At 38.5% G+C, this 25,207-nt stretch overlaps 1 protein-coding gene across 1 annotated transcript in view; it reads left to right on the top strand.

The window, feature by feature from the left end:
• LOC121621899 (disks large-associated protein 2-like) overlaps positions 1–25,207 on the top strand; it is a 111,494-nt gene that overhangs the window by 78,156 nt on the left and 8,131 nt on the right. Inside the window, exons 3-7 of the mRNA XM_041958604.1 lie at positions 224–441; positions 2,936–3,089; positions 4,478–4,697; positions 13,378–13,422; positions 19,557–19,613. Of these exons, the coding sequence (XP_041814538.1) occupies positions 224–441; positions 2,936–3,089; positions 4,478–4,697; positions 13,378–13,422; positions 19,557–19,613 (694 nt within the window). The remainder of the gene's footprint in view (positions 1–223; positions 442–2,935; positions 3,090–4,477; positions 4,698–13,377; positions 13,423–19,556; positions 19,614–25,207) is intronic.

The raw sequence follows: 25,207 nt of genomic DNA on the forward strand, positions 1-25,207 counted from the left end.
CTCACACTCTTTTGGCTAATTGGGCCCCATTGTACTTGCAAATAATATCTCCAGTGCAGCTGACTGTACCAGCCTGACATTATGTCTCTGAGCAGGACAACCCAGTGTCACATCTGTCAGCACAGACACTGGCTTGAGTAAACAAATAATTTCTTACAGTATAAGAACCTGATGGCTATGAATGTGTATATAGTATTCAAGACACGTGTGTTATCTCCCATAGGTGCCCCAGGATGAATGGAGTGGATACCCAGGTGAGAAGGATGAGGAGATCCCATGCCGGCGGATGCGCAGCAGTAGCTATGTCAAAGCTATGGGGGAAGTGGATGATGAAAGTGGTGACTCTGACACCAGCCCTAAGACCTCCCCACAGAAGGCTATTCGGCCTGATGCTCTTGTCCTGAAATCAGCCATGCAGAGACCCCATTTAGACTCCCAAAGGTAGGCCTGGCTGCCTAGCTCAATTTGCCAAAGCTTAAGCTATGTGTTGATTTCAATTTATTCTAACTCTTTTCATGAAACCATTAATGGATGCTCAGAGGGTATGCTGAAAGTAAGGCAAAGGAATGCATTGCATTTCACACTCAACATTTTAGAAATTTACCTCATGAACATTCTTTAAAGTACATTAAAATCAAGGAACTGGTGGTTGCTTTAGCACCAACAAACAGTTTTTTTTGTAGACTTACTAATTATCAAAGGCAAGGGCTTAGATTTTATCACAGTATGTGTCTTCTTAATTTTGAAGCTGTAGTAATTGGACTGCTGGACAAAGACAGTAGTAAATGATACATGAAGATCAGCCCAAATGGTACAGGTTTAGCTTCACAGTGTTGCACATTTACGCATGCACCAAACACAAACTCAAACAATTGTGGTGGTGGAGCTGTCATGCAGGGTGTTTCTCAAGTGTCAATACAGTCGGAAACATATGAGGGGAATCACTAAAGCTACAACAATATTTTCTGAGCCTTTCATCAGCACGCTTACAGTGAGCAATGATAATGCAAGTCAATACTGCTTTCTCTCAGAAAGGCAAACTAGTCCACACACTTCCATCGCTAGTATTAGAATAACAACTAGTATTTTAGTAAAAGGAATAACTAATAGCTTTTGGCGAATAACTGGAGTGTCAATTAGAAATAAAGAGGTTTCAGGCACCACTGACTTGCACTTTAACTGCGTTCTACATGCTTCTGTAAGTGTCTCTGCAACAAAAACTCTGGTAAAAGCACATTCAGTATTTTAAGTAGGGTTTTGAGCGAGATCAGTATTAATTCTAAACCTTACCTTCAATAAATGTTATAATTCAAGCCTCAGCCTTTCTGTTTCTGTAAATCGGAACCATCGAAGACTCACTGCTCTGGCTACATGCTGTCCAAGTAAAACTGCTGTTTGCTGATGCTGCTTTTTGCTCAGCTATCCCTGAGAGATTTGAAGACATTTTACATTATCTGGTGATTTCAAGTGAAGTTGCTTGGCAACAACACGATGGGACAATTTTTTCTTATTGTTTCTTATATCATTTATGCATGCTTGGACAATTGTGTTAAGCTTCTATTTAGAGCTGGGCTGTACTTGTTGGCTTGTTTTATAAGCACATTATTGGTCAGGCATTCAATCGACAACTGTTTCATGAGATCAGGTAAAGTAGTGCTCTGTTGAATGTTGCAGCACCAGATCAGCTTTTTGCTTGCGACCTTTTTCGTCTGCTAGTTCCAATATTTGCTCAACATCTTACACAGGCAATGGGCCTCATCACAGTGTTGTTGACAAGTCTGTAGAAAAACTGTCACATTAAAACAACGTCAGACTCAAGAGAGCAAGATTAAATGTGTCTCTGTGTACTGGATGGGTAAACTGTTGACACGTGGAAGGGCACACGGTAAAGTTACTGACTGTTGTGTTCAGGTATGTTGTATGATGAGAAGATCTTTAAGAGGTCATTTTAAAGGCTGCAGTTTGTGGTGCTGATCAGTGTCACAATATAAACAGCTGATTTTCCAAATTAAAAAAAAAATTGACCTCTTGGATTTCACTACCTTTTATTACAGAGTGACATAACATAGCATCATGACATCAGGCTAAAAAAAATGTCACTAGGTATTTTAGTCCATCTGTGCTTCACTGCAGCAAGGTGAAAAGTTAAACCACTGGCACTCAGCAAAGAAAAGCTTCTCAGGGGACATTCAGTTACTCTTCAATAATTTCTCTTTGTGTTGACATGTGTCCATTGCCTTGTAACCCAGCACTACCCAATATTCCAATAAGTGATATTGCTTCACCTACATATTCCTACTAAGCTTACTCTTTTTACTCAGTTTATTGCCCTCTGTGACTGTTACTTTTCAGGCTGTATGGTTTTCAGCTATACTCAAATTTTGTGAACCTGGGGAAGCGTCATGCATCCGTCATCCCTTCTGCCACTCACTGCTCTGTGCTATTTTTGTTATAATCATCTCAGCAGGGTTCTGAACACTTCAGTTTTTGTCCACAAACAAATCAGCCCTGTTTCTTAGCCTTGGGTGGAGAATGTTATAATCTGTTATTATTGCAGCTCCTAGCTCTCATTGTTTCTCTAGTAAGAACCAGAGACAAGCTGTACACATGCTCTCTATAGTTTTGGAATGGAAGGCTTACTGTTTTCTCTTAGGACACTTGGAGCTAGACTAGAAGCTTGCAACTCAAGTCATTAAAAATAGCTCAGTGTTGATCCCAGCAGTTCAGATACTGTCGTGAGGAGATGAGTCATTCAAGTGGCTGATATTCATTTTGGATTGAAATTCTCAATCATGAATTACACCAAAAAGAAGACACACCATGTCCATAGATGCTAGCCAGTAGATTTGTTCAGTACATTATCTTCTAGCAATGTTCCATGTGTGGCTTTTGAACTATGCGATCGTATCTATCCCTACCCCCTGTCCTTGTTCAGCCAGGGCTACCACTTGCAAACCACAAGAGATATGCGGCCCCACCCTAGTGTCACGCTGGACCCTGCCGCCTTTCATCCCCCGCCCTTCCGCTCTCGCAACCAGAGCTACATGCGTGCCGTCAGCACCCTCAGTCAGGCTAGCTGCGTCAGCCAGGTGAGTCTCAAACACAAGCATGGCACAGCGGCAACACCTGGAGACACGATTGAGAGCTTATGTGATGTTGTTGTACGTAGCAGCTTTGTGTAGAGGGGCATTACAGAAACACAAACATCATACTGGAGGTCCACAGCTGATTGTTTAGTAGACATAGCCTCTCTAAACAGAAGTCAATAAGCAAAACTAATCTATGCCGTTTTACACTAGGAATTGCTGCTTATACCTCTGAATCAGCTCTAGACACAGTTTATTGTTACGGTTTGTTTATGTAAGTGTTTCTTGATATAAAGAAATGTGAAATTGCACATAATTGAGAAACAAAGCTATCAGTTTCACATCAGTGGATCCTGTTTTGGCCTTAGGATGTCTGGAATAGGCCACTTAAAAACGATTTATCACTCTCCTGTTGGTGTGGCATGCCAGCTAATTAGCTAGCTAACAACACCAAAAGCAGCAGTTTGTTTTGATTAGCTGAAGCTTTTTTTTTTTAAACTACAACTAATGTTCAGAAGTAGAGACTAGGGCTAGAGAAAAAGCAACTTCATGTCTAACCAAACATGACACACCAACCTTTTCAGGTTTCCCTCCTTTGTCATACCCTGCTAAGATACTATACAGCTGGATAATTTGTGCAAGTCTGTTTTGGGCCTCCATGGTGGCACAAGACATGGTTGCTAAGGAGATTTGTCACACAGCAAGAAAGCCTCCATATGGAGAAGGAGTAACAAGAGGAGAGATTTTCTCCAAAAGAAGGGTTGTACGATCAGATCACTCCTGTGACTATTAACACAGTTTATTAATAATAATAATAATAATAATAATGATACAAAATGGTCTTAAATAATAGTGAAACCCAGTTCTCTTCTGTAAAATAATTTAGTGTTAAGCACTGAAAAGAAGATTATGTGGGACAGGAGGAAACGTTACAGGGTAGAACAGAATTGGAGGGTATCTATTTTAGAGCGACATGATTTTGTTGTATGATATTGACATCAACAAATACATTTATTTTTGTGTCAGCTAAAAGAATTTTGAACATTTCTAAGTGACTTGCTAGAGCTACACACAGAATTGAGAATGCAGTTTTTCCTATTTTCCATGTAGTAACATACGTTACAGCACATCTTTTTCAGGGGGCATTGGGGTATGTTGTGTATGGAATGCTATTTAACAAAAATCTCAATACTTTTCTGATTGTTTTTTGTTTTCATCTGCCTTTTTTCCATCTGATCTTGACATTTATTCAGTTTAAGGTCGGAATTGACAGTGGCATTTCCTTATGCTAACACTCCTTCATATTTGCTGTGCAAAGGGGAAGAATCAAAGTGAGAAAGAGAAAGGAAGAGGAAAAATTAAGGACTGCTATTCCTGTTTTTGTCTCTCAGGTGAGTGAGACTGAGATCAATGGCCAGTTTGAGTCAGTTTGCGAGTCCGTTTTTAGTGAAGTAGAATCCCAGGCCATGGAGGCTTTGGACCTGCCTGGTTCGTTCCGCACTCGAAGCCACAGTTACCTCCGTGCTATTCAGGCTGGTTATTCCCAAGATGACGACTGCTTGCCTTCAATGACATCCTCCACTGTCACTTCAACTCTCAGATCCACAACAGGTAAAACAATCCCCCCCCCTAAAAGAGAGAGGGCTTAGACTACATATCCTCATACATCCTATACATACGCACAAACTTGACATACCTACATACAGTGGGGAACCCTTGAGCTTCAGAGATGCCGGGCTGAATGATTCCAGTTATTTTCTTTGGAAGCTATGGTGTGCGTGTGTTTGTTTTTGCCTCTGCATACTCCCGATTGTTCAGATGGACTTGCTTGTGTGTTACTTTGCACGATTCATGCATCATTAGCCAAGCTTCTGATTGGTCACTTGTGGTGTTGCCAAGCTGTAGACTAGGATAAGGGTGGGAGGGTCACATTAACACTCAAATGGCAACACACGCTCACGGTACACAATATCACAACACAGCACAGCCACATAACATGGCATGCCTAAGAGGAACAGGCCCTACCCTAAGCATGTTAAACTGTGGTGTTATCTATGTGTTGTGAGAAGCGTGTGAGTTACTTAGGGAGGGGTGAAGACCAAAACGAGCCAGGGGTAGGGGAGCGGTAGGTTTTTGACATATTTGTGTTGAGAGGATCCACTGGAAAAGCCTTCTGCCTGTCCTCCCCCTGCTCTGTTGCACAACCATGCTAACATATGCTTTGTAACTGACCTTGAAATTGACCTCTTAAAATTAAAAAACCCAATCTTGTTACCAATTTAAGGTAAGTCAACAACCTCCAGAGACTAGAACACGTACACACACACATACACGCTGGTTGCACAAAGGAACTGTCCACTGATTGTGTACTCATCCAGTTTAAGAAGCACACCTCTGATTGTTTGCAGTGTTGTTGTATTGTGTTGCATGAAACTCAGGCTTTTGACCGGTGGACACAGACAAAATAACGAATGTTATGTAAAGTTTATTAAAGGACTTCCTTACGTTTCTTAATGACTGTCATCATCAGTTTCAAGTTTCCAACTGAGCAAACTTAATTTTATTGGTCATATTTCATTGCAACAATTCCTATATGACAGTGGATCCAAAGTCAACATGTTTTGAAACAGATTTTCTGAAAACAGTGAATTTTGTTCAGAGACTCTTACATATCTATTTGTGCTACATGCTGCTTCTTAATGCAAGTATATGAAGGTTTTGTGCAACACAGTGCAAGCAATATATCCCTAAAATTAGTATTTCAGGTTCTTTGTGCAAGCAGTCGTCTTTGCAGTAACTCCCTCACTAAGTGCATTTGGTGTTTACCTGCAAGAGTAAAGCTATGAACCCTATTGAAACATTTTTCTTTAATTGCGTGCATTTTTAAATATTATGACCTGGATTTTTATTGTTTTTGTACACTTTTCTGTCAATTTAATATTGGAGACATTTGCACTTTTACTCATTTTGTGGACTTTGTTTTCTTGTGCAATCTGGACTTTTGTTTTTGGAATCCTTTCATCTCCAATTGGTCTTCCATCTACGATTTCTTCAATGTGACAGAAGTACTGACGATAAAAGAGTGTTCTCCAATCCCACTGTCTTATTTGCTGAACTCTATTCATTTAGCTCTCTGCAAATCTGTCAGCTCTATACGGACAAAAACCAAAAGTTGACTGTACGATATGTTGTGAAGTTTTATTTTGAAGATTGGCATGATGCATCAATTACATTATCTCAGTTAAGTTTAAATAGCAACCCAACGGAAGGGTTCCCTGGAAGGTGATTAGTTATATACAGTACTGTCACCTCCCTGTTAAGCCATATTGTAAATAACATATCTGTTGTGGTGTACTCTTTGCACTGTTCTTGGGGAACAGTGGCCTTAAAATTAAAATAAATTAACTTATCCAGGCTATCTGCGCAAAGAAAAACAGTGATTCCTGAAATCATGTTTCTATATTAATATTCAGTACTAGTTTATAATTGAATTGTAAGCAGCTTATGAACCAAAACCCATGTGAGGCTAGTGGACCCTTGTGTGGGGAAGGGATCCCATGATGCTCCGTAGGGCAGACGAGCAGCAAACCCCTCTCCATTTGACCATCCATCTCTTGAAGGATAACCAGGGGGAAAGAACAACTGGAGGCATCAGTGATGATTGTTGCAGGTATTTTAATGTTGACACGCATACATATATCTATGTATATGTGTGTTTTTGCACTGCCTTCTCAGTAAAAATAATAGATACATAGAGTTTATATATGTAGTTGGTAGAAATATATCATTATGTTATCCTAAGTAGCAAACACGGTTCCAAACAACTCACAAAACCTCAGACACTTTGATTTCTTCTTAAAACCCTGCTACCTCTGAATATTGATTACAGTGATGAATGTGATGCTGGCTTTTGTGAGTTGTTTACCATGTCTCTATTTTAAGTGTGCTTAGACCATATTGTAAGTGTAAATGTATGAAAGATGTACTTCCCAAACATTTCGAAATGTTTTCATTCGTAACCGTAAAATAGCACTGAATGTGATCGCATTGCCACTGTCTCCAATCATTTGTGAGAGCAGCCTCTGTCTGCTGTACATGTGTAAACTTTATTTTTTCTTTCCATGAAAATCTGGCTTCTTTTACATGGCCACGTGTGCAAAGTCTAACCCTTGGCATTGAGTCTGTCAGCTGTCTTTGACTGTGGGATTGCAGCCTCTCCCTGGTGCAGCCCTGAAGGGGGGAGTGACCCCTCCCCTCCCCAGGTTACTTACTCCACATGGTCTAATCAGCCACCTTGGACCTGATATGTTCAATAGGGTTCATATCTGCTTCTTGGCCCCAGTGGGTTGTGATTCTTCTACTCCCTTTACATCTTTTCTTTTGCACAAAATGGCACAAATTTCAAGTCACTAAGAAACATTTTGATATGTTTTAAGAAAAGGGTTCTCAGAAAATGGATTCATGATTTGACAATGATTGATGTATTTCATGTTTAATTCCACTCTTTGCTGTGCTGTGCAGTGAAAAGATGGAAAGAAGCCTTGAGATGACTGAGAAGGCAGTGTAAAAACATTGTGAAAGGCCTACAGTATGTGAGTTTTATGACAATCACTATTGTCTTAGCTAAGTTAAGGCACTCAAGATCCTATTTAAAAAAAGGCGCTGTATAGTCTGTATTTGCTCCGGCAGGAATTAGTTGTTTCACTTCAAGCTGACCCTCTCACCTTTTACTGATAAGCAACTTCCAAAGACAAGTCTCAGATTGATCAAAAATGGACAGATGCTTTCTTCATATTTGTAATTTTGTGATTTTATGACACTACTCAGTTACCTCTTGGTTTTGTACAACTCTGGCACAGACATAGTTTGAACAGCACACCAGTCCATGGTGGGTGTTCACTCTAGATTTAAGCCCTAAATCTTTTGAACCAAATGGCAAACCATTGGGTTTGATGAACTGAATTGACTTTTCAAATTACCTGCCACTCACATACTGTATGTTTTCCATAGATATGTGTTTGTTTTTAGTTCAGAATCCAGATCAAATCACACTCCAGCTGTTCCTTTCACTTTGAATGTCCTTCTGTTTGCATATTCAAATTTTTCTTCCAGAGGGATATGATGTTGTGGATGGGACCTCTTTACTAAATGACGACATGATAGAGGATGATGACGGTGCTAGCTCCTCTGCCTATGCGGAGCTGGAGAGGCTGGAGAGAGAGACTGCTGCTGCTCGCAGCCAGCACAGTACTAGCTCCACTGTAACAGCCATCTCTGTCCCACCGGCATCCCCACCTTCATACAGGGTCCCTTCTGCCTCGCCCATATCCACCTCTGAGCCACCGGTCCCTCAGGCCATTCAGGCCTTTAAAGAGTCTGCTAACATGGTTGCTGCCTTCAATATGCAGTGGAAGGATGAAATCTCGGCAATGCGCTATGAGCTGGCAGAGCTGCGTAGAGATGTCTGTGGGGAACTGAAGACTTTCAACAGCAACTTCTTCAACTTTACTCAGTGCTACAACATGTGGACTTTGTGCCGGGAGCCTTGCAGCGATAGCACCACACAAACAGACGACAGAGTGTCCATAGGAATTCAAGCAGGCTCAAGTTGGTCCGTTAGACAGAACACAGAGGACAAGTCAGTGATGTGTCAACCAGAGCCAGCACCCTTCAGCATTATGGATTTGATGGACCCACCCCGAATTGAGATTATAGAGGGAACCCCTGAGAGCACACCAGAGGGGTCAGGTAGCCCTGCCAGCCCACTTCCAATAGAGGACTTTCCATGGGAGATCAACAAAAAGCAAAAGGCCTATAAGCAGGCAGACACAGGCGGTCACACTGGTGGTCACAGAAGCGCCAGTCTAGAACTGTGGAGCAGGAAGTACACAAGTGGGCCCATGTCATATCTGTCTATGTCATTTTAATCATTCCCATTCTACACATACTGTAAAATGAGACGAGGAAGCCAGGGTAAAAACCCGACATTTACCAAGAAAGGCAGGGAAGTGCTGTTGTTACGTAGATGTCCCTTTACTCTATGCAGACACAGAGTCTGTCATCCCTTGAACAGGTTACAATATTGTTCAAGCAATCTTTTAACAAGTGTCTTGCTTAGCCATGGAATAAAAGAGAATGATTTTGTGTTACACCTAAATGCGGTGACAAGAATGTGGGAGAGAATGTGGCTGATGTTCAGATCCTCAAGTGCCAACAAGTGCAGCATCATGTTCTGTCTTAAATACCCAACCTTCAGATAAAAAGTCAATTGACGTTAACGTGAGGAAATCGGAGGGTAATTTAATGATAAAACTCAATAATCAGCCATTGTGAGGCGAGGCATAAGTTGGTTTGTTTCTGCAAATGAATTTGAGTAGTTCATGTTCATTCCAGTTTCTCTTCATGTAGAAACATTCTCTTAAGCACCTGATAACACTGAAAAAATACTGTGAATAACTTTATAAACCCTAGTTTTTTAATGAATGCATCTAAGATGAATACATTATTTATGAATATATTGATATGTAATTTACTTTTAGTTATTCTAATCAAAGCATTCCTTTGCCATGGCCTTCATCCATTGTAGCCAGTTCCAGTTGAAAGGGGCATTCTGAAAATTTCCTACTTACAAAAGTAACTGTAACAACGTAATAAACAGTAGATAATGCTGACAACTTCTAATTATCCCTATAAAATTTGTAAAAGCCTAATCATCTGGAATACTGTGTGGATGACACTGTCTCAATGCTTTGTGGACTTAGTCCCTGGCTAAAATTGTTTACGTTGAATCATTTGTGATTGACTTGTAAGTCTAATAGCATGTGGCGAGAAAAAATGAAAGGGGGATTCACAGTGATCATGAAGTATGAATGTATTGGCTTCAGTTCATTCCTGCACAAACTGCGCTCATGTTCAAACTGTATATGTATATAAATGTACCATTTTGTATATAGAGAAACTTATATTCAATACTTGTACTGTTTGCAGTTATAGACATGCTGATTTCTGACAGCGCTGAGAGGGGTTATAGTAGTTATTGTGGTTCTAGACCAAACACAGCACTTTTTCCAGTCTTCAAGGTTTGTCTCCATTTATTTCATCATGCTCATAATCTAGCTGTGCACCTCATAAGGAAGTTGGTAGTTCATACCAGTGTTTCACCTATTGTTTTTCGTGCAGTGGTGACTGGAGGTTCTTAAATGTTTGGTGTCTTACTTATCCATTCATTTTTCTTTTAGAGGAAATGGTCTGATAAGATTGAATTGGATTTATTCTTTTAGTAAATTATGTTGAGAGATTTGGACTAAATTCTACCACATTCACCTTTTTTAAATGCCACATTTCTCTAGTAATGGTGGAATGTTTCATGCTGGGGTGGTTCATCACTGCTGAAAGATAACAGAGAAACATTGGTCCCTAAAAGTAGACAATCAGCCGCTGAGGGCCTCTACCTCTCTGAAATGTCCCCAGAGGTGCAGTATAGTACCACTGAATGTACTAACACCGCCTCACTAGTGATGGCTTACCTGGGCTCCAGTCAAACCCTAATGGGTGGGAGCCCTCAATCATCTGCTATATTTGGCTAATTGCTCATTTTGTCTGTTACTCATAAGATAAGAGTTGCTCATTTGCCACTGGCGTTCCCCTAAACCACTCATCTGCTCCACTGTCCCACTGTACCAACATGGCATACCAAAGTTAATTCTGAGGCCCATGGAACTGAGGCCAACAACAAACATCTCCAAGCCTGACAGCACTTATCTATGGACGATCACTGCAGCACAGGACCATGGGAAGCCTGTATGTATCAGACCCCTGACTGAAATGTGAACCTTTCAAAAGGACTTTAAATAAAGGAGAGGCATGGTCTCTCACTTTATAAAGAGAGTGGATCTTCTTCCCCCTTTGCAAGACCAAAAGACAATACTTGCAGAAAAAGTGGCATTTTGAAAAGATGATATTTATACAAAGGTTGTACTAGAGGTAAGATCAAAATTAAAGTTGAAGCCACAAAAGAAAAAAAGGCAGACATTTCTTTTTGAAGTTAATGCTGCAGCTCCACCTTATACACCTGTTACAATAACTCATTAAACCAGAGCTTAAATGCCCAGCTAAATAATCCTTTTGCCTCGATAACGTAAATACAAGTGTTACTGAGGAAAACTATACCGAGACATGCTTCGCTGGTTATTTTTGCCAGCAACTCAGAAATTAAGGTTTTGAGTTTTCTTACAAATAACAATAGGCAAGGAATAAGTTCATGTGCTTCAATTCAATTGTTGCCATTCTCCACTATTTACAATAGAGAATAATCATTTTTAAAAGCTTATAGCCTATTTATTGTTGTTGTAAACTCAAACATAAGAATTTCAAGTTTTTCATGACAGACCAGCCAAAGGCTGGGTTTGCATAAATCATAAAGTATTTAGGTGAAAGGCGTATGACTGTGACAACATTTAGCCTATAACCATTTTATTATAAAGATATACAGCATTAAAAAAGAAAAACTTTGGAAAGTCTTTTATTCATATTTTTGCTTTTCGAATGATTAAGAGGGGATTGCTGTGGCATTCCTTACTTACATCTTTTCCCATTGTTTGGGGAATGCAAACTAATTTAAAGGTGCTGAAGACTGGCCAATCGTGATGTCTCCAATCTACATTCATTCATTCTATGCAAGTCCTTTGTTCTTGGTTGTATTTATGTCATCTAAATATTTGCAGTTATAGATATTAGGTGTTTATGTTAAGCCTTCATGTAACTCATCAATGCCGGGAATGGAATGATGTTTTCAGAAAATATTGGTGGCTCTTAAAAATATATATATATATATTTTATTTCATTGTCTTTGCATGAGCCACGGGCCACACTAAAGGTTGTTTGATTGTTTCCTGCAAAACAGTAGTTTCATTCACATTTCGCCCATTTTAGCTTCTATGTAGACTAGAATCAAAGAGTTTGTTGGTGAGATTCTTGAGATTCCTGCTTAGTAGTAGCATCCGTGTGCTTTGTGATATCATATACACAAGAGATGAATAATCATCAGTGCATCACATATTGACAATTGATTTACTGACGGCAGCAAAATCAGAAAACAAAGCCTGCGAAAATATAATTGGAAATGCTGTACAAATGCTTAACATTCTTCCAAATTTATATCCAATTCAGCCGAAAATTGGTGATGAACTGATGCCAGGGAACTCACCCACGCTACAGTACAAATAGGTTAAATGTAGTGTTCCATTATTATTTCATCATTTAGCCCAAAGAAATTACCCTTCCCTTAAAACAAGTTGAAATGTAGCAAAAATACAGATATTGATCTAAATATTTTAAAAATATATAGAGTACATGAAAAATGTGCATTTAACAGAGACTGAAGAAGAAATAGACAAACGGTATTTACAATTATTTTTTAACCATGCAACCATATTTTGTGAAATGAAATATCTAATTATTTGTAAGAAATTATGAACTGTCTAATATGTTACAGTATGTAGTCAATTACCCCATGAGTTTTTGTTTACGTTTTTGTTGTCATCTAGAGATCTGATGCAACAACTGTGCCAACTCTGTGACGTCCAACTATGAGGACAAAGGTTTTTGGATGGTATCTGATCTCACCTGAACCTGTAACACTGCTTGAATATAAATCCTTTTCTACCCCTGTGTTCTCTTCCTACATTCATTCAAGGTTTCTTGGAGAAAACGTGCTACTCTGTTTTGCATCAATCATGTTGCAATTTTCAGGGATCTGACTGCATTGCTTAGTGAATTCAATTTTGTCAAAGTTCTAAAGCCTTTTTAAAACCATAGTTTAGCCTGCATTTGTTAGCTTCTGCTTATTTTGTTCAAAGAATGAAACCAGTATGTGATACGTTTCTTTTCCTTTTCTTCGTTTTTGTTTTTCGTTTTGTTTTTCTTTTTGCTTTTTGTGGTGTTTCTTGTAGATTTTCATTTACAACTTTTATTGGCCTTATGTATTTTTCATAAATTGATATAAAACAATGAATTAAAATGTTTATGAAGTTTATGTTTATGGCAATTTAAATGGAAAAATGGGGGTCATAGCTTTACAATGGCATCCAAAGAGGAAACTGACTTATAGTATTTTTTCTGTCCATAGTGAGTACACACTTGAACACACCACAAATACACAGCATGGGCCAGGCACAGTGTCTTTTACTTTGACCTTCTCAATGTGCATTGCTTTTCTACTAAGCTATCACCTTTTTGTTTTTGTTTGTTTGTTTTCTTTTCCTTTTTCTCCTCCCCCCTCCCCCCACTTTAGGCGCCCGTAGCTTAGCTGGGGGGCGTAGAGAGTACGGTAGGTCTGGTAGGGAACCGCTATATTATATCTTTTTTATATGTTGTTAACACAGTTTTTCATACATTTTGTCTGACTCATGAACATTTTCCACTACAATACGATAAACCATAATATGTAAATGCTGTCATACTCACTACGTACGTATAATACATTTAAATGTTTTCATCTGTTTGCACATTGAATCCAGTGGAATTTTTGAGATTATGCACTACTACTGGATAATAAGTTCAACAAACAAAAGAACATATCTAATAAAACTGTTGATTATTGTCACACATGTTGGCCTTGTGTTAGCACACTGCCATTTTTTGTACAATATCTACCGCATTTGAGCAGAGTGAGGCACAAGAATAACTGTTGCCTTTAAAATCTCTTCTGCACAACTGGAACATATCTTAACTGAGATGTGCATGAAGCCTTTTACACAATCCATAAATTTATTTGTTTTTTTTGTTTGTTTGTTTTATATTTTAATATTACAGTTTTGTTCAAATTCATTGATGAGTTGTATTAATAGTGATTCACCCTCTTGCTTTAACCATTTTATACATTTTCTTTAGTTAACAGAGGGAGATAAAATCAGCACACAGTAGTGTGTCATTATTTTAAATATCCTGGCATGCACCAAGGCAGGTTATGACCAACATAACAGCTTTGTTCTACAAACCACCACAAATCAATGCTGCTTTTGGATTATATCACCAACAAGGTTTTCGTACTCAAAGTTTTTTTTATAAAAAGACCTCAGATCTGCCTTCAGATCTGTAGTCAAGTCAGTTGTTTTCAGTAGGTGTGATTTTGACACTGATGTAATTTTTAACATTAGTTTTCACGGAATGATAGATACTACCGGTACTCAAACTTCATTTTAAAATGGTCGTGGGTGATTTCATTTTTATATTTTATATTTAAATTTATCACATGAATCTGGCATCCTGGAAAGTATGAGTCTCTATGTTTTCAGTAATTTAAAAGTGTAACTTTTTATGCAGTCTACACAATTCTACATACAGTGTTATACTTGTAGTCAAATATATTGGGTATAGGTACAGGTATGGTTGGGTCTTAAACAGTTCATCTTGAACATACTTAGTGCGGACTAAAATTATATTTAAAAAAGGTCTGTTCATAACGAAATGTTATATTTGGCAAAGATTATATTTAGTAACCACTGCCGTACTGTAGCAAACCCACTTCAATGGGCCCACAAGCAGCAGAACCCATGAATGGTGATGTCCAATGGTCTGTCAGTTGTTTTGTCTAACATGCTGGTATAAGATTATTAAAGACTGGTTGAGACTCGGATCGCCAAAGGATGTAGTGCCACCATCAGGCCAAAGTTTCCATGTGTACACATGGAATGGGCACATTTGCTTGAAATTATCTGACTATAAGCACACTCCTCAAACGAATTAAATGTTTACATTTTGGACAGAGTGTTTTTCTAGCACCATCCTCAGACCAAAATGTCATCTTTCTGACAGAAAATATTTTAACCTAGAGGCACCTTACAATAAAGTTTACTCTGTGATTCAATTATTCAGGAAGGCGAACCCTTGTCACATTTTAATGACAAAGAGCTTTTATAACATAACTACTGGTAAGGCTCTAACAATAGCAAAATTGTCTATATGTTCTTTGTTTTGTTCAACACTTGTGATTATGTGGTACAATGAACTTCAAAGCACCTAGAGGCTGCTAGCATGACATTTTTTAAGTTACTTTAACTTGTGTTTTGTATGCGAAGGCTGGAGAAGGTTACCTTTTTTGCAGATTTATTTGGAACACTAACCACGACCTCATCACTGGGGCAAAGGCAATGAAAAGAGAGTTTGTTGAAATGATACTTTCAGGCCATTGATTTGTATTGGTTTGTTGTGATATATCATACATAAAAGGTTAATCCACCTTGCATCCATGGGGGCATCACCACTGTATGTATATATGTATGTGGCTACGAACGACATGCTTGTTTTATTATACAGCTCTTTAAAGAAAAAAAAAAAAGGCTACACAAACCTACTTTTTAAATTCTGTAAATCCCACGGAATCTGCTGGAATAACACACCCCTAAATCCTGCTAGTCATCCAATGTCAAATCATCCATCCATTCACTCGTCCATTTATCGATCCAACCACTCATCCATCTTTGCAAACCACTAATGCCATGTTCAAGCTCAGTCCTAGGCCTGAGGAAGTATCTTCACCATGGTTGCATCAGGTACAGTAACATTGATAGGAAAAAAGATTTAGTCAATGCTCTTTTTTGCAAAGCACAGCAATTTATTTTGCCTGTGGCGATAGGTGTACTTAATGCTAAAAAGCTGACATGTAGGTGAGCAGAAAAATACAGATTTTGAAGGATTTCATTGAACCAAAATTATTCAAATGAAAAAGAGGTCACACTTAAGGTACACGTATTAACCATGAACTTGTTTTTTATTAGCATGGATATTAGTAGCGTATCAGCTTATTATTATCTAGCAGCAATTATAAAACACTTTTTAATTGTACTTTGGGGGTTAAGGTTATAAAGGGTTAGGCTATTAAGACCATAATTCATGTACAACAATTTACTATCAACAACAGTCGAGGAGGTTACTGAGGGGTACTCTTTGTTACACTCTTAGTGGCCTATTGGTTGTAGAATATGGTCATGCAGAATAAGCCATCAATAACTGATTTAATAATGATTATTAAAGAGTCAATATGTTATCAATATGCATGCTAATAAGAAAATAGTTAATGGTGATTATATGTATCGCAATATAAAATGTTACTAAAAAGGCCATTTTAGACTATGTCAGTACGTGAAAAACATTTGTTATGCACTTCATGTGGAAATGCGTCACTGAATAGGCATTTTTACTGATGCAGTGTACTAGCTGCACTAATCATCTAGCGTACGCATTTGTAGTTATTTTTACATTAAGGATGGTGTGATATAACTAGCAATAAACTACATTAGCTTCATGACAGAAGTTGGAGTAGGCCACATGCTACATTTATGCAATTATGTAAAACAGAAGCAATGTAGGGCCCTATGATTTCCACGATGCAGAAAGGAACACAAAGGAAATTGCTGAATTTAATTTTAAATAATGGATGGTTGAATATCACTGAAAATGCCAAAATATGGATGCAAATTATAGAAATCAGGGTTTTCCCCTACCATGATAAGTGTTTTTTCACAGTACCTCAGCCAAATTAACAGCTTTGCCTTGCTTTGGTGTCTCACACACACATAGCATGCAAGCAAGAGCTCGATGCTTCAACAAACTCTCAGAAGTACAACTACATCAGCAGGAAGACTTTGTGCCTATATGCACAGACATTTTGTTGTACAAAAATTAAAAAATGCTACATCCATTTCTGGTCAGACATTGTAAACAAGGAGAAGTGTTGCCTGAACGTGAGAGTAGCCTCCATCAGGTCCACTTACCCGATGTGTTCAAGCTGCATATGGAGGGTGTCCTGAAGAAGATCTGTTTGATAAAAAAAATTGTGCAACGTTGTGTTAAATCGATAGTGATCACATTTTGACACTTTTCTTATTGAATCATTGAAATTTTATCCATCCACCATACAATTAGACACTCTTTTAATGACAGAATGTGCTTAAATTGTACAACACAAAATTGAGAAAAATATAAACAAAAAACTCAGAATTTGGGAAAAAATAAAAAGGAATCTGCAAGAAAATAATCAGAATTCAAAGGGCCCAGGTAATCCTTTTCAGTTGTTTGTCCATATACACTATGCACTCACTGCTTTGGCAGGCTAACAGCCAGTACCACAAATTGTTAAAAGAAAGAGATAATGACTATACTGCAACTAGATAAAGCTGTAGGCTTTGAATTTTGACCTTCAGACCACAATGATTTTGCAATATAATTATTCAGCCTATTCTTTCTGTACCCTTGCTAGAATGAAGGGAAGCGAGACCCATTAAGACCTGAGACTTTACAATCATTCTGTTACATCCTCAGCCCCCATGCTCATACACGCAACTTGTCAATCACTGCATCATCATTAAGCCACAATCTACCCTTACCTGAGTAAGAGCAGCATCTCACCAGCCTCTCTGCCAGTCTGAGTCCACAACTAAGGCAAGAACGGCCTCTGACACAAATGGAGGGAGTCGGACGGAGAGGAGACGCTGTCAGAACTTTTCTGAAATTTAAGTGTTGACCACAAAGGAACAAAAGGTTTGAGGGTCTTGTTGAAAAAGCACGAGAGCGAAGGTCTGTTACATATTCTCTGTATCAAAACTACAATGAAATGGTAATAGGTCACACTTTACATAAAGTCCATGTAAGTACTATAGATTTTAATAATACCTCCATAATCAATCTGGAATCTCTGCTGCATATGGCAAATTGTGAACATGATAAGTTATTATAATTGCATTTTTCAGCAAATGCCCATATCACAATGATATTTTAAGTACATCCATGTACTTGTACTTTATGTAAAATATGGCTTAAGATCATGCAACCAAATACAAAGGGATTTAAAGGCGGTAAATGGTTATAAAAATAAGTGGGGTGGTCATACCCATTCAGTACAAGATATGAAAAATGTGAGACTTTATAAAGCTCCACATGCTGCAATACAGCATGCAATGCTTTTCGATATACTATACTGTTGTATCACCAGAGTTAGCCAGGAAATAAGAGAGCAAAACAGACTGTCTTGCTTTTGAGTTTAAAAACATGTTCTTTGTCTGGGTCTCTCAGCACATTTTGTTGATTTTCTTTGTTTCCCTACTGTCTAAACCGCATTTCTGTTAGTTCTACAAAAATGCCACTTTGACAGAGATTGAATTTTTTCCAATTCAAGCTCATGTTTGTGGCATTTTTCAACAGTTGTGGAGTGTTAAATTCAATAGTTGATTGTAAGGATTGTCTCTGTCTCTTCTTCTAAGTCTTTGTACATGACATTTTTGTCAGGCTTATACTCCAAAAATTACAATGTTCTGTGCTCCCCTGAGGAGACACACTGTACTGTCAATTAACCAAGTTCACTATTTCTCTATATAATATCCAAAGATCAGTGAAAAATATCTTGCTATTGAAAACCATTAATTGGAATAATTTAAAATTGGATTTAAAACATCCCCAATTTTAAATTTTGACTTGGTTTTCATATTTATGTTTTAATGATTTCTCCTCTGTGTCTTATATGTACATATAAATGATAAGATGTAGCTGTCTGTTTTCAGATTCAGATGATGCATGCTATCTCATGTTGTACGTTTTAGTGCATTAAGGACTTACCAACTGAGCCAAGATTGATGAGTACAGATTGATCTTTAGATCACAATACGTAGCTAACATATGAGGGCAATGCATATGGGCAAAATTCCTAACAACCTTGGCAAACACTGATTTGTCAAAGGCTTTACCCTTTGTTTTTGTGACAATGTAGCAGGCAATATAGGGTATTTCCATTTTGCTTACCAGTTTGGTCCACTTTGGATCATATTTTGTCCCTTGTTTGTTTTTTATCATGGTTTTGTTTTTGATTTTGCTGTAAAGTGCAATACAATGTTCTCGGACAATATTGGCAGCTGCAACAGAAGCAAAAGGGAACTAATACAAAATCTAGATAAATACATATTCAAATGAACCTGGCAATAAGAATCTTGTTATCAGGACACTTTAACAAGGTTGAGGCACCTCCTGAAGATTTCTTGCCTCTGAGAATTGCCCATCTGCATTTTGAGACAAAAACACAGCAAATGCTGGATGAGTGTTTCCCAGCAATCAGAATTTCGTCTGATTTTTCTTGTAACGTGGTAAATTAGTGTTTGTTACAGTAGGACTGTAAATGTGACTCACTCATGAGAAATTATAGGCCAAAGCCACTTTTTCTAAGTGCATTTAGCTCTGCACATTCAGCATTTGGGAAAATAAAACTGACGTGACCCATTTGTAACACTCTACATTGAGCATATCTGTGTTTCTCTCTCCATGCCTATTACTGGCTAACTTGATAACTGGATAAGCAAAGACAAAATATCTTGTACATTTCTAATAATGAGTCTGTAGTTAGTTGTGGTAGGTATTATTCATGTGCAGAAGTGTGTCTGATACCTGCATCTGTCCTTTCTAACTGGTGTTGCTTGCTCCTTGCAGGGATTCAGTTTCGTCTCCCTACTACTTGCAGTGTGGACCGCGCTCAGCCCCCTCCAGGTACGAGTCTGTCTCCATTCCTTCTCCTTTTCTCCATGCACTTATCTTCACAAACTACATTTCAGCTGCAGTCACACATCCACGGGAGTAGCAAAAGAAGTCTGGCTATTTTTGCTAATAAGAAAGAAAGAAAAATAAACACATAAAGACATACATTTTTACTAGGCTAACATCAATTCAACTTCCGTTTCCACAAATGCCTTTTTTTTAACATTTCACTTTTTTTCTTCTCCATTTTTCCTCCTTCCAAAAACTGAAAATAAGCTGTTCCAAAAAGCTATGATGTGAAAATTAAACCCTCAGCCTGTGTAGGCTTGAAAGGTGGTAAACTTTAGCAGCCCAAATAGGAGTTCTTCAGCAACCAAATTGGCTAGTTAACTTAATAATGGAAACCAACCATAATGTGCTTCAAAAAATGCATCCAAACATCCATAAAACCTTTTAAACCACATCAGCAACATTTCTCTGGCCGTTCACATAAGCTCAGTATGTTTCGAACAGCGAAAAATAGTCTAATATTACAAAATAGAGCTAAAATACACAGCCTCCGATTGTGGCTAGCATGTTAGCGCTGTTTGCATTCTTCCAGGTGTTAACGGTTTCATGGCTACATGGTTTCATGGACAACTTAACGCTCTGGCAGTAAATCAAAACATCCATGAAAAGTCGTAAAGCCGCTCCAACAATTCTCCTTTGTCCACTTGTAAGCTTGCTGTTTTCCACCTGTACAAACATAACTTCACTGATGCTAACCTCCCTGTTAGCATCGTTATGCTACCAGCAACCGTTGGCCCGACGCCATGGGTGGACGTTTGTCGCGTGCGCCGGTTACCATCAGACGCTGCGTAACCAGCCCGCGTAAATGTCGCTCATAATATAGATATAGAGTATTTGGAGCATATTAACAGTTACGTCCATCAGAGATTTTGCTGTTGTACTTACGCGGTTGAGAGTCCTTCTGCGAGTCTTGTCCAGGTAAAGTCCTGAATCTGCACCGGTTTTAACTTCGCTGCTCTTCATTCTCAGTCCAAAAAATAACCAGTCCACTAGGCATCTCTCGAGCCACTGTGCACCTAAAGTTCAAAATTGGCAGCCGTGACAGAGAATAGTCCAAATCAGTTGTGGGTGTGACACGCTCTTCTGACGGTGTAACGTTAAGTTCCTCAGCAAATGCAGGCGTTACTGAAGGAGGCTCGACCATTAGCTTATTAGCTTTAGTATTTTAGCTCAACCCAACATGGACCTGTTTGTCACGCAACAACCCGGGTGTGCTTGATTTATGTCACTTACCATGTTAGCCGGGTGGTGCATTAAATCAGTGATTAATCAGGGCACATGTAAACAGTAATAAAAATAATTCAACTTATTAACTCCATCCTTGAATTATTGTTTTATTTTCATAATCAATTATTCTGCCCATCATTTTCAACTGATTCAAAACAATTCAGAGTGTAGTTGAAAAATGTCTGGAATTTCTTAAAAGCAGTCCAAGTCTCCAGATCCCAGAGCCCCTCTTCAAATGTCTTTTATGTCCTACCAGTAACTAAAACATAGCCATTATGTTCGACCCACAAAAAGCTTTAAATTCTTTGATTTTAGTGCATTAAACATGTTTGCTTGATATTTAATTTAAACAATTGATTGATTATCAAAGCAGTCGTCATCATGTTCCTTGATGATCAGCTAGCTGATTAATCAGACTGATCGTTTAAGAGGTACTCTTAGTGTGTATTATGCACACTGCTGAATCACTGTGAGTGTTGATGAAGTTAGAAGGGCAACAAAAAGGAACTAGATTACAAGAGGATAAATTGTACGCAGGTTAGTTCATTTGTGTTTTGGTGCAGAAGCTTCTGTCTGCTTCTGAGCTGTCAAAATGCCTGTTTTTAAAGCATAAACCTCATTGTTTACTTGTCATACTGCAAATATATTTAAGCAGAGCAGCAACACAATTTCATAGCATGACATTCAGGTTCATTTAGTCTTGGCTGTGCCTCCAGTGTGTGGGTCTGTTTACCGAACTGCCCGGTGCAGCCGTGCTAAGCCAAACAATCAAACTCAAACACAGCCAGGCACAACTGACTGCACAGAGGACGGGATGCTCGCCGGGACAAACTTTCAACTGAGGCTGTAGCCCTTAAAAGGAAAAGTTGCTGTACAGTAGCTCTGCAAATCAACTCCGCTGATGTAAACACTTTTCCTCAACTTGCCTCACTTCTCAGTTAGGGCTTTACTGTGACCAAGGGCCCCCACTGCTTGCTGAACATTATTTAGCATTTGCTTAAACTGTGGGTCTTACATGTAGGTGGAGAGAGCGGCACAGGTCTCGTGGCAGTATGGATTTTTGAAGCTGTGTTGTCGGTGCCAAGATTTTCTTCTTCTTTGACATTTGAATTCCCTCTGTGTGATTTTTTTTTTAAAAGTCAGTGTAAAATGTTAAGTCTTGACAGAAGACATTGAACTTTGATCCTAAGAAACTGAGTCTATTTAGGACAGTGTTTTAAGCCTGTTTTAGATTGTTCCTCCCTGGAGTCACACCACCTTCAGGACAGTAACGGTTATTTTTTCATGTTGCCTGGACCCAGACTGGTAAGCCTTATACCTAGTGTATATTGTTTTAACGATGCCAAACAGAAGATTTGTACTAAACAAGAGACAAAGCCAAGCTATAAAGTACTGTACCTAGAATCAGTACTTGAGTATGGTACTTGAGTAAATGCACCGAGCTACCCCTCTGTCTCACCACTGTGCGACAGATGTCAAATGACAGAGGGCACATTGTCTCACATTTTCTGGCTCTGCTCCTCACTCACTGGATTCTGGCCCAAAATATTCGACTGGTACTCAAAAGCCCATAAAAGAAGCATCCAATTGGAAGCTGGACTTGCCAGCTCTTCAGCGGCTCACAATCCACTCTTTCCTACAGTCTTTGATGCTGGGGATGATTGTCGCCAAAAGACTCATTTTGAGGGAATGGAAAAATACCCCTCTAGCCCTTCCTCCCAGAGATAGATGGCTGACATTATTTCAGTCATACAGATGGAAAGACTCCTGACAACCAATTAAATTAAAAAAGTTCTCAGCTACCCAGGACCCATTTCTTGCCTACCTAGACGAGACCGGGGGAGGATGAGTAATTCACCCAGCCTATTTCTCATGGCCCCTGTTTGAGATCCAATGCACAGCACTCTTAAGCACTCCATACAAATGGCAGCCTTTAACTAGCATTTTATTTGCGTATTTTTTGGGTTATTTCATTTTATTTCTTGCACATGGCTGAGTTTACCTGTTGACTGCTATTGTTTAGTTACCTCACTGTTGTAAGAAAGCCTTAATGTTACAGTTTGAGCAGATGTAATATATACAAGGATGGAAATACACAAATGACACAGACACATATGGAGACGCAGTGAAAATCCTTCTCTTAATCTGCTGATGTGTTCCAGTGCTGCCCAAGTAGGTCTTTAAAGGGTTTATGCACAGTCTATAGGGAGACATCTGGTGTCCAGTCAGTGCTACTGCACGCCATTGCGATCTTTCTTTTTTTCTGACTGAGCTGGGCATTTCTCTCAGAAGCCTATTATGTGGTGATATGACAAACCAGGAGGAGTCAGCAAATTAAATGTCTTCACTAGACAACATTAACCTAAGAAAATACTTGTGTAATTATGCCCAACACGTAGGAGTGTAAGGCTACAAATGTGTTTCCAAATATCAATTCATTTAGGCAAGCATGAAGTACATGAATGAACTGCAGGGGACTGTGCAGTGCTGACTCAACTCGCAGCCTGATGTTAGGCTAATTTAGAGACTTTGTCATTACCCTACTGAGGGAGTAAAGTCACATTCATCACCTCTGCAAAGGAGATTATGTGACTGTATAACTGTTTGTTTATGTGTTAGGGCACGTTGCTACTAACAAGCGAATGTGGACAAACTCTCTGACCTTTCCTTTCAAATTTGCAGTCTTGAAAAGAGTCACATCTCCCGTTCATTGGTGATAAACACTCAGTATTTGCTCTGCATTTTCATGCTGTCAAGGGGAGAAACCTTGTTGTTTGAATGAATATACAGTCCAGCATATGTGATATAAAATGTAACTTAGGACCGGGATGAATGTCTTTAATCAGAGTAAGTTCCCAGGAGAAAAACTAATTAAGTATATGTGTCACAGGTCTTTAAAAAGATTGTAAGGTAGTCAAAGTTTAGCCTAATATTAGGATAATTTAATTTACACTTTTATGATCAGATGTTCCTGATTAAAACGATAAGGCTGTCTTGAAATTATTGAGAAAGCCCAATAAGCAAGCATGTTTTGTAAAAGCCATGGAAATGGAAATAGACTGTAACATCATCATGGTTGTCCTACGCATGCTAAAAATTAGTGAGCTGACTTTAATGTGTCGTATTGGCAAAGTCATGCAAGGTGACCACAGGAAACAAAGCTGCTGCAGTTAGGTGAAACACAGAGGCTTATGTCACTCAGTTTGTATCTGATACCGAGCAATCTGTAACAGTCAAATGGGTTGAATGTGTAAAAATAGAAGTTGCATACAGCCTGAGTCACTGTGCTCTTTTCATTTTGGTATCCACCCACTGTGTCTTGCAGAGCTGCAGCCCCTTCAAATTGGAAGGAAGTCAAGTCTGTGACAAGATTTAGCTTAACAGAGTTCCCTGTGGTTTCTTATTTCTTATTGCACTTAATTACCTGTAATTCGAAGTGGTTTGTGCATGAGTGTAAATCTGTTTGTGTGTGTGTGTGTGTGTGTGTGTGTGTGTGTGGGCTCTGCCTGCACCTGTTTAAACTGGTATTCAGCATGTTGTTTGAGTCAGTCCTGTAATGTATTCAGTACGCTGAACATTTTACTATAAAGATTTATATAAATACTAAATGCAGCAGCAGACATCACAAATGAATGACTAAAGGAACTAATCAGAAGCAAGTAAAGAAAGGTTTTTTAAAAAAAAAAAATAAACTCATGAATGAGGATCATGGATATTCAGACTTATGTTGGACAGTATGCTCAGATGTGGAGGAGTTAAATATTTTTGTCAGCCAGATTTGAATGAATGGATGTCATTTTCTGTCACTGAATGGAGGAAACTTTGTGTACTGCAGTCTCTTTAAAATAAAAATATTCTCATTTACTCATACATGCAGCTAAACTAGTTTAAAAGGATAAGTAGTGTTGGGTTAGTAAAAGATAAATATCAGAACAAAATACTATTCATTCAGCCAGGATTATAATACAATATATAATTATTCATATTTTCATTCTGGTATATTTTTAATTGCTTTACGAATATTTTTATTGCATGTTGGTTTATTTTATTTTATTGTAGTTATCTTAATTTTATTCTTTCTAATCTTATCTTTCTTACTATCTGTTCCTAACATAGGGGTTGCAATGAAAATTTCATTGACATGCTCAATGACAATAAAGACTCTTGAATCTTGAATCTTGAATTAGTGTCGGGCAAACTGATGTATAGCACCTTGTTATCCAGACTGATACAATACAATAAGGTACGGGTAGAGTGGGGGCCCACACACAGGAGACCTATGCTTGAATCCCATGTGAAACCAGTAGTCC

Source organism: Chelmon rostratus, chromosome 18 (assembly GCF_017976325.1).
Source record: "Chelmon rostratus isolate fCheRos1 chromosome 18, fCheRos1.pri, whole genome shotgun sequence".
Classification (NCBI taxonomy): domain Eukaryota; kingdom Metazoa; phylum Chordata; class Actinopteri; order Chaetodontiformes; family Chaetodontidae; genus Chelmon; species Chelmon rostratus.